The sequence below is a fragment of the Syngnathus floridae genome, chromosome 4 (genome assembly GCF_059516105.1).
Source record: "Syngnathus floridae isolate MCC-2025c chromosome 4, RoL_Sflo_1.0, whole genome shotgun sequence".
NCBI lineage: Eukaryota > Metazoa > Chordata > Actinopteri > Syngnathiformes > Syngnathidae > Syngnathus > Syngnathus floridae.
Genome location: NC_142416.1, coordinates 9,235,705 through 9,246,303, shown reverse-complemented (window position 1 = coordinate 9,246,303; position 10,599 = coordinate 9,235,705). Strand labels below are relative to the sequence as shown.

Here is a 10,599-nt window from a genome sequence, read left to right as displayed (position 1 = left end):
TTGAAAATACAAAACCTATATGACATGTTCCTGGAATTCAATATATTGTGACAGGATTATGTGTAGCTACTCAGGGAGAAAATGTAATTTGTATGGCAGCAGCACATTTCAGTCATGTTGTCTTCAGTGGCATTTTTATTATATATTAATTTATAAATTTATAAGATATATGTTAATGATTTAGTTTAAAGTATTGTGATTTGCTTTTCTATTTCTTGGAGCGGCGGGATTATAAATCTGAAGGCTGGATTTTTTGGAGGGGTGGGGTGGGGGTATTAGATTTTATTTTAAGACTATATAAAAAAAACTTTTCTTCATTTAGCTGAGTTGAGTAGGAAGGAACCTTAATCAATCACAATTGCATTTGGGCAACTTGGAGGCGAGAGCTGCAAGACAAGGTGTTCCTGCAGCCACACACCAAGCACAGCACTGACATTGATGGAGGAGAAGTAGATATTTACCCTGTCCTTCATCCTCCAGCTTTGTGCAAGGGCCTTAGATCCCTCAATCTTCTCCGAGTGCCGTTTCTTCATGAAGGCCAGGGGCAGCTCCCAGTCATTCATGTCGGCCTCCTCCTCGGCAAAGCCGACAGCTGGCAAATGTAGCAAGTCTGCATCCATTTTCATTAGGACCCTACAGGGAAGAACATATTTGTGTCAGTAACACGCACAACTATACTAGTTAATTTACATTCTATCCATCCATTTTAAGCTTCTCCTGTTGAGGGTCACAGGAAAGTTGCCTCAGGCTACATTATGGAACAAGAGACGGGGAGCAGCTCAACAGTGTCACACTCCTGAGATTTAATGCTTGACCTAATATACATGTATTAAACTGCAGTCAAAAGCGGCAGACCCAAAGCAGGAAGAGGGAGAACATAATGACCAGATCCAGAAAGCCCCACTCAACTTTGAGGTCAATACTCTTATGTAGCACTACTACAATAGTTGACTAGAACTAGAACACAATGGAAAAATAAAGTGTGCAGTCTATAATAAACAATGCAATTTATTCAATCTCTGTATTACAATTCCAAAACAGCGTTTGTTCCAGCCACTAATTGGCTGTAGAGATGACTTCGGCCCAAAATGTACCTTAATCTGAATTTTGACGTTTGTCAATTTAGAAATGATCGAAAAGTACATTCAGCTTCATAGTAAATGGCTTACACAAGTGAATCAGGCACTAACTAGCCCAAACACACACCTCCACAAAAACCCACAAACACACAAACAAAAACCCACGCATACATACATTTAGTTCATTGCAACAGCCTTCTGGTCACACGCACACTTGTTTTCGATTCCACATTAGTAAATACAACTGATAAAACGCTTAAAGTAAATTGGCAAAATTAAATAGTGTTTTAACGTGAAGTCAACGCTGACATCAGTCTCACAGGTGGGACTGCTGGTTAAGCAAATGTTAACTACATTAGATTAGCGAACTTGATTTGAAAACTCTGAATACACGAAATCAACTGTGCAACATGAAGAGAGAGCCCTGCAGAATTGTCTACGAAGAATGGAGATGTGTGCAGACCTCGGTGTGCAGGGACGATCTCGCCGGGCTGGGGAAGCTCTTCGTCTCCGGACGATGACAGACAGCGTCGCACAAACAATTCCGGTAAGAAAATTGTAAGACAGCGTCCACAGTCTATACAGTATGTCAAAGCCGTCAAATCCAAGTTGAACGGGTGCGTGTTTGCAGGGGAATCTGTGGCTCCTCTCCCCACAGCTCTTCGCTATGGGAAGGGGCTGCAGACGAGGCCCATCTTCACACGGACAGTCTGCCACAGCCACGCGATCCACCGCACACACTTAACGACTCTGCTCCTATGGGCCTGTACCACAAGCCGGGTCACTATCATGCAGCTTCGTGCACCGGACTTCACGAAAATCACACAAAACCCAGAGAAATTCACCGCAGAGCGACTTCATCAGCACTCCTGCAAGGGCGCAGCCATCTTGGGTTCGACCCACAATGCACTGTTGGTGCGAGCCTGTCATGATACGTCACGACAGTTGTTCCTGTACCAACCACATGCACTTTCTTTCGGACACTGTTACTGTCCTTTGGGGTGTATCTGTTATGCAAGTAATTGCCTATTTTTACTTACATAAAATGAGGATTTCCAAATCCCTTCTGATTGTTTCAATTATTCTTGTAGAATGTAATTAGTACACAACAAAAAAAAAAGTATTTGACACTGCAATAACTCAAGATTTATCATTTATGATTAATAGGCTTTGAATAAAAAGAATTACATTGTGACTTTTCCGTCAATTGTTCTTTGTTTGGTTTTCCTTGTTTTGTTTTAGTCCTTATAAGACAATGTACCTTGTATAGTATTTACTACGGTGGGATGGGTGAGTACCGAACAAAGTCCAGTGATCTCTCGCTACTTCGCGCTGCGTTTATCGCGGCTTCGCTACATCGCGGATTTTTTTCCAAATTAAAAAAACTGTGAAAAGTCCAAATAAAACTTCTAAATTGAGGAAACGTCTCTAACCTTTTGGACAGTGTAGTATTGCTCCAAATGTTCGTTTAAATTTCTTTAGAAGTCGTGTTAGCATGATCGCGAATTAGCATCTTTCCGCTAACTCGTTAGCCTGCCCATTACTTCTTGATGGTGACCGTACTTCGCGGATTTCACTTATCGCGGGTGGTTTTTGGAACCAATTATCCGCGATAAACGAGGGATTACTGTATTGGACCACACACAAACAGTTAGTTAGTTAGTTAGTTAGTTAGTTAGTTAGTTAGTTAGTTAGTTAGTTAGTTAGTTAGTTAGTTAGTTAGTTAGTTAGTTAGTTAGTTAGTTAGTTAGTATATCCGGTATTGTATTTGTACAGGGTATAAGTCACATTGAAAAAGGAAAGGTTTTTGTAATTTTTAAATGGATTATCTTGGTCTTGGCCATTTCAAAATTAGACAAAAAGGCATTCATCATGTTTGAACCACATTGAGCTGATTTGGAATGAACACTAGACGGAAGCATGAAAGCAAAGCAGTCACATATTTGTGGGAAGTCCTGCAACAGAGTTGAGAAAAACTTTTTGAGAAGTATGTGATTTCCTCTGTAGAAAGAATGCCACAAGAGTGTTCAGATGCTATATTCGTCTGAGCTGGCCAAGTGAATGAATCGAAAGTCTGAAATACATTTTGAGTTAAAGATTGAATCCATGATTCCTTCTGAGACTTGAATGATCTATTATTTCTATATTTCACAGAATGATGAAACAATGAACTGAAATGTTGTTGTTTTTTAAACCTGAATGTCCTAAAACCTTTGGCAGGTAACTTTTAAGCATAAGAGTAAATATATTCTTCTGCCCAACCACTGGCAACAAAAGTGAGTAAATCTCCCAGTGTCAATATTTTACCTTGAATTTGCCATTGAAATTCTTCACCCCTGCATGTCATCATCGTGCGGATTTTAGAGACCTTGTGTTACTGCATGTTTATTTTAAAGTCACCACCATACTCAGTAATGTTTAGGCCTGGTCGGTCCATCACCATTACCTTTATGTTAGCAAGGCAGTGGTTGTCTTGAAGGTGTATTTGGGTTGTTATCATGTCAGAATCCTGTCATGTGGCCCAGCTCATGCCCTGCTCCAGCATTCTTGGATTCCTCAATGAACACAGTGTCAGAAGCACTCATGTGGCCCAGACCATGGCACACCAGCTTACTTGACTGTAGGCAAGACACACTTGTTATAGTTCTCCTCACCTAGTTGCTGCACATGATTGAGTTACTCTGAACCAAATAAGTTTAACTTGGTTTTATCAGAACGTGGGATGTGATTCCAGACATCCATGCATACTGTTTGGGCGCTTTTTTGGGTATCATCGTTTGAAAAAGATGACAGCCATATGCAGACCAATTTGAAGGAGTGTGCCTTATGGTCCAGTCTGAGCACTGACAGGCTGGCCCCTCGCCCTTCAATCTGTGCATCAATACTGGCCGCACTCATACGTATGTCCCCTTTCCAAAAACAACATCTGGATATAATCTTATGCACTCTTTGTAGAACCTTTTTAGAAGGTCTTGGCTAGGCCACCGTGCAGCAGCAGCTCAGTATCGGTCTTTGCAGACTTTTTTTGGGGAGTATTCAGATCCTCTTCCCCATTCACACCTGAGATGGTGTAACACTAATATGACACCAGGGATGCAAAATGGCCAGTTCAAACAAAAGAATAGTGGCTGTGTCCTAATGTGCAAACTATTTTGTGGCTATCAAGGTATTACACCATTTTGTAGGGCTGTCTGAATGTCCAGGGAGGATAAATGTAGTGCACTCAAAATTACCCATAACGCATTTGGAAATATACTGACCATCGATGTTTATTCAAAAGGTTAATATGCATTGCATTGCAGGAAAGCAACATGGTGCAAGCGTGACTATTAAGGTGAAACAGAAAACTACATACGCCATGGAAATAATTCATTTCATTTACATGTACAACATGGGAATTAAAACACTGTTTGCAATAAATATTTTGTATTCACAATATCTCGTCAGAGAATTTACTTTGACGACAGTGTTGGAGCAAATATAATGAGGCAGTGGCTCAAGTTTCCATAGACAAACTCGTGTTGTTGTGAATAGACTGAATAGAATAAGAAAAATTTCTTTCTTATTTTTAGACGTGATTAAGCAGCTGCTTCAACTGATAATTTGATTTCATGTTTTTGACGTTGATGTTTTTGTTGATTTTTCGGGGTGCAAATTGCCCGCCCCTGAGTCAAGTGAACAAAGTGAGTTTCCACATGAGATGTCTCATCACCCTTTAGTGTCCAGCTTCACACTAATTTCTCAAACAGCAGGCGCCAAATGTTTGAATATGCAGACATCACAGAGTGAATACACCGTTCCACCTGTCTTGAGTGACGCATTTAGAAGTCACTCAACCAGTATATTGTGCCATTTCCTAGAGCCATGTGTGCAATCAACATGTTTACCAGTTTGTTCCTGGTCGACAATTATATTTGCCTGTCACTCTTGATAACGTTAATCAAGCCCAAGACAGGCTTTTTTGAATGACAACAAAACAATAACATGGGAGAGATCAATTCACAGGAGGTTTCTCTGAAGTGCCATCCCATTAGAAAGCATAAAATTATTACATCTGATGGTTGGAGCGTGATAACATCTTTCTCAATACATCTACCGGTCTAGTAGTCATCACTACGACCCCTCCCTCAGCCTGCCTCACTTCAGGCAGCTCAGCAATCTGACCTGGAAGAAACTCATTGGTCTATCTCGGTGAGTTTGAGCCTCTTGCATCACATCGCTGGTGTCCACGGCTGGGTGGAACCAATCCAATCTGTGGTGTGAAGGAGGGTGAGACCCTGGCTTGTCTCATCTGCAATAAAGCCAGGACAAGCCAGAGAAGATTAGTGTTCTTTTTCTTCAGATCTCCTACTCCCTAGGGATCAGGGTGACATGAAAAACTGGAAACAGGAGTGAAACAGAAGAAGGAAATGTTTTTTTTTCCCAAGGACTGATTGCCACGCGGCGAGGAAAAAAAGAGTAACATGAATAAGAAGTGATTCAAGGGATGAAGATATGCCTTCATGCTGTCTTGATTTGTGATTACACACACGTGTGCACAGACACACACATCCACTCTTGTTTTTGTGCTTTCATGTCTCTGAAAGATGTTACCTTCACATATTTCAACAGTTTAGTGTTGTTTTTCAGTACTGCTTCTGACAATTGTGGTTTCCAAGTCATCTTTACAATGCATTAATAAACAGTTCTGCTGTGATTAATGTGTTGTACTGTATTGCATAATGATCAGTCAATGTCCCCTGAGCACAGACTGCTTCAGCTTAAAGCGCATCTTTCTCACAATTCACACTCAAGGTTGACCGTGAATAAATCCACAAAACCCCAAAGCAAAATCTGGACAACAAAGGTTTTACAGCAAATTTAAATTGTCTCTCAGCTGTGATAACATTTCAGCTGTCAAAAACAGAAGGAGACAGAAGGAGTGCTGAGGGTAAAGGCTTTGAGAAGCTTTAAAGATGGAATCTGAGGAGGTTCATATTTTATTTTGGGCTATAATCGTCCAACCAATATATTTACATTAGCAATTACTGCGAACCCGAAAAATCAAGGCGGATAGGACATGCAGACACAGGTGAAAGCACATAATGAAACTGTTGTTTTTCATACACTTCTTCAGTCACTCTTCATAGAAATTAGTCATTTTGATGGACTATGTGCGGCGATATTGCTGGCATGGGTCTGTTTAATTAGTGAAATGGAGTAAAAAAAAAAAAAACAACAACAATAAAGAAACATTGATCGATAAACTAGCAAATGGAATGCAGTGTAAAGTAATAGATAGTGGAGTAAATGTAATTTCTTCTCAACATATATACTCAAGATAAAGTAAAACAAATGTTGCATCATAGCTACTCTTGCCAGTCATTTTAATTCCAAATCTTGCTTGAGGAAATGTAATACAGTCAATGTAACATTATACTACTCACCTCTGCCTGTAGCAGATTAGAAACACACTCTAGAACACATGTGTCAAACTCAAGGCCCAGGGGCCAGATACAGCCCGCCACATCATTTTATGTGGCCCGCGAAGACAAATTGTGCATCAAATTCGTGTGTCATTACTAGAATTGCAAATTGTCTTCACTTTTAATTTTTTTTTTTTTTAATATTTGACCAGTTATTTCTCGTATGATTTGAAAACGAGTTATTTGTCAGTTTGTTTTGTAGCTTTTACTGTATATAATATGAGGTGCTCATACATTTATTTGGGTTGACAGTCATAATGGCCCTACGAAAGAAGCTATGACTACAATGTGGCCCGTGAAAAAAATGAGTCTGACGCCCCTGCTCTAGAACATGTATTTCCATCTTTGTGGAGTATGATCAGAACAAGCTCATCCAGACATTATGGGCGAAATAACTCAGCACCCCTGAGAGCTACGGAAAGACTCTGGTTTTACAAGAAGATGCGTACATTTGATGTAGTTCAGAATGGATGTGCAGAGAGCTCATTCGGTCCTTGTAGGGTACACTTCTGGCTCACGGGGTCGTCAGTTTGTGTTATTGAATCCTAAAACACAGCTGCTCTCCCAGGGTGATGGGCCACTAACCACAAAGTGCCTCAGTTTGTCTAAGCTTTGTAGACTCACTGACAACAATATTGCGCTTTCTAAAGTTTCAAATTTATAAAACAAATGGATCCACATGTGTTTCAGGTTCACTGTTCTGAGGTAACTTGCAAGTATTGTGAATATTAAGCGAGCAGGGTACAAATTTACACTACATTTGTAATTCACTTTGTTGTAATGAACAAAGTGCCAATAAAATCTGATGAAAAGTTACTTTTCATTACGACTTTTAAGGAAAAATCAAATTTTCCAGTTCAATAAATGTAGCGTCAAGTACGCTTCAAATAAATATAAAGAATGAACTGAAGCAACCAAACTAGTAATGTTGTCAATGCTGATTAAAAAAAAAAAGTAGTCCGAAGCCTGTTCAAGCATGTACACACTTCAGTTGACTGTACTAGTATTGTACTATAAACTATGTGCTATTAAATTACTGCACATCTCTTTCTGGTTATATGTAATCTGAATTTTAATGCCTTGCATGATAGTAGTATTTTATAGCGTCCTATAAATTCAACCCTCTGATTGTCTGGCGACCGGTCCAGGGTGTAAAATTCCTCCAAACCAAAGTCAGCTAGGATAGGCTCCATTTCACCTTAGTGAGGCTGAGATACATAAATTGGATGTATGGAATACTAAAATAATCTAATGTAATCTAATGAAATATAATCTATATGTAAACTGTTAGTAAATCAATCATTAGAATTTAAGAGTCGAATTATCAAAAAGCTTGGTCAAATGATATTTTATATCACATCCATCATCCGAATCGCTTCTTCCTCACGAAGGTCGCGGGCGTGCTGGAGCCTATCCCAGCGGGCAGTTGGCTCGGTTCACCCTGTACTGGTTGCCAGCCAATCGCAGACATGAATTTTACATTTTGAAAAAAAGTTTCAGATAAAAAAGTTGGCTTTGAAATACTGCAGGTATTGATTTGTGCAGTGGTGGGGCACAGTCATGCCAGGGCACAAAGGACTGCCCCAAACAGTTTTCATAAAGTTAGAAGCATATTGTTCTAAAGGTCAGTAATCAAAATGAACTGAGAATGTGTCTACAAATATCTAAATTCATTTAAAAGAAAAAGCAATGTAGCAGTGCCAGCTGTTAGTAGAAAGATAATTGATTATTTGTGACCTACAGCAAATAATTTACTCCCCCCCCCCCCCCCCCCAAAATGTGTCCAGTCTCTCTGAAATGAAAAAATGTTAAAAGCTTTGTCAAATCAACACCACTCATTTGTGAACATGACGTCAAATATGACTGACCTTCAAAATGCAATGCAGAACAAAATAAAATGAAATGCAATTCTTTTCTCAGCAAATCTTTCAATTAAGTAAAAATGCATTTCAGCCACAGACCTTTATGTGGAGAAGCTCTAATGAAGAAAATGTTTCTAGAGGGATTCCAATACGAGTAGCTTGATGAAGAGCACTGTCGTGGCTCAGTGTTAATGTGCAGCCTTAAGAGAATTATGATGAAGTTCTCTTAGGGCCTCGTGGAACACGTATTGCAGAGAGCATTTATTTATGTCCCTGTATGTTTTAATTAGTTTGAACATGTAAATGGTTGTACACCACAGGTGTCAAACTCAAGACCAGGGGGCCAGATATGGCCCGCCACATCATTTTATGTGGCCCGCGAAGACAAATTGTGCATCAAATTCGTGTGTCATTACTAGAATTGCAAATTGTCTTCACTTTTAATAATATCTTTTTTTTTTAAATATTTGACCAGTTTTACTCGTCTGATTTGAAAACGAGTTATTTGTCTGTTTGTTTTGTAGCTTTTACTGTATATAATATGAGGTGCTCATACATTTATTTGGGTTGACAATCATAATGGCCCTCTGAAAGAAGCTATGACTACAATGCGGCCCGCGAAAAAAATGAGTCAAACACCCCTGTTATACACGTTCACATAATTCACTACAAGTGAACTATGGTCAACACATTTTTGCTACATTTTTAATCAGAGATGCAGCTGAACTTTTCTGAAAGAATATTTTCTCTTTTCAGTTATTATTATTATTATTATACAGTCAGCGGCATGGTTTTGCATTGGTTAGAATGTTCCCTCACAATTCAGAGGTGCGGGATTCGATTCCGACTCTCGTTCAGGGTGTACCCCACCATCTGCCCAAAGTCGGTTGGGAGCACGCCGGCAACCCTCGTGAGGAAAAGCGCCTCAGATAATGAATGGATGGATGTAATACAGTTGTATATTTGGTAATATTTGTCCAGCAACAGAAGGCTGCAACATGTACAAAAGCGATAAAGAGCTTTTACCTCATCATCACTCGAGTTCTCAATGACGAGCAAGCTCTCTGCTGGACACGTGTCTCTTGAGTCACTATTCATCTCTTTGTTTTGCTGCTGGTTGTCTGTCTGACGTCAGTGCATTTCCTGCGCTTCAGTTTTATGGTGTGACGTCAATGCCAAGAGAAAGTATTTAACTCACACCTTTCTTTCCCATTTTTAACCCTTTAACAGGCCAGGCTTTGAGGCTTCCTCAGGCAATAGAGCCACTCTTGTATGTCCGTGTGTGTTTGCTTTCACATAAAGAAAACAATGCCGTATCGTAACCTCCTGCTTTTCGTGTGATAAGTGTTGCAAATAGCAAAAAAACAAGAGGTAATTGATGGTCCCCTAAAAATGTGTGATAAGTGCTGCAAATAGCAAAAAACAAAGAGGTAATTGATGCTCCCCTAAAAATGTTGGTCTCTCAATCAATGTGTCACTTCAACATAGTTCTTCGCTTTTAGCACCATCCTGTGGCATCTTGGAGATATCAGACAGGTCTTTGTGGAATTAAGCACCAAACTGCACCCGTTATTTTCCATTGCCGGGTGTGGCCATTTTGTCACTTGTTGACTGAAAATGATATCCCTATGGCTCAGATAACGACCAATGGATCACCTTTTTTCCCGGGGTTTGGTCAGAAGATGTTCGTAAGCTGAGCCCTAAGACACTGTGATGTAATATTCCCTTGACAGCAAATGGCAAAATTTCCCTAAGTAGACTGATTAATATTCCACAAATGCAATATTAGTCAGACTGCCGTGTTAAGACCATTGGGACCACATGGAACATATTGTAAAGAAAATTTTGGACTTGACTTGCCCTGCATAACACCTGGGAATATACCTGTTTTAAATTGTAAAGAAAAAAAAAGCTAAATATCTGGCCTTTAAAAATAGAGTAACGTCAAATCCCAGTGAAATACTGAGGATTACTGTTTTTGTTTTTTACACTTTTAGCCTTGTCCTAGAGTGTTCCTAATGTGTTATACAATTATCCACTCCCCAAAAAACAAAACATAGATACTAACCTCAAATACTGCTCACGAATGCTTTTGTTTACAGATCAACCTTGCTCGGGGCCTGCACTCAATGAATAACATTTAAAAAATTAATCATTTGTTGTAGTTTCCACTGATGTACAACAACATTTTCG

The 10,599-nt window shown here is 39.6% G+C and overlaps 2 protein-coding genes and 1 long non-coding RNA gene across 7 annotated transcripts in view; 1 reads left to right on the top strand and 2 right to left on the bottom strand.

Annotated features, from left to right (window-relative positions):
* rptor (regulatory associated protein of MTOR, complex 1) overlaps nt 1–1,820 on the bottom strand; it is a 97,464-nt gene extending 95,644 nt beyond the window's left edge. For 4 of the 5 annotated variants that reach the window (XM_088373078.1, XM_088373077.1, XM_088373079.1 and 1 more), the window contains exons 1-2: nt 1,543–1,685; nt 462–633 (exon numbers count right to left, since the gene is read on the bottom strand). In XM_088373078.1, the coding sequence (XP_088229204.1) occupies nt 462–626 (165 nt within the window). In that variant the 5' untranslated portion in view covers nt 627–633; nt 1,543–1,685. Of the gene's footprint in view, nt 1–461; nt 634–1,542 lie in introns of all 5 variants that reach the window. The other variant, XM_088373080.1, reaches the window with a different exon arrangement.
* On the top strand, nt 1,217–2,274 carry LOC148398790 (uncharacterized). Its single transcript, XR_015857921.1, has 2 exons — nt 1,217–1,626; nt 1,711–2,274. It is a non-coding gene; the product is annotated as an uncharacterized LOC148398790 (long non-coding RNA).
* A 2,112-nt stretch (nt 2,275–4,386) lies between these two features.
* LOC148398788 (endonuclease V-like) overlaps nt 4,387–10,599 on the bottom strand; it is a 70,851-nt gene continuing 64,638 nt past the window's right edge. Inside the window, exon 9 of the mRNA XM_088373435.1 lies at nt 4,387–5,370. The gene's annotated coding sequence lies outside the window, so the exon portion shown is untranslated. The remainder of the gene's footprint in view (nt 5,371–10,599) is intronic.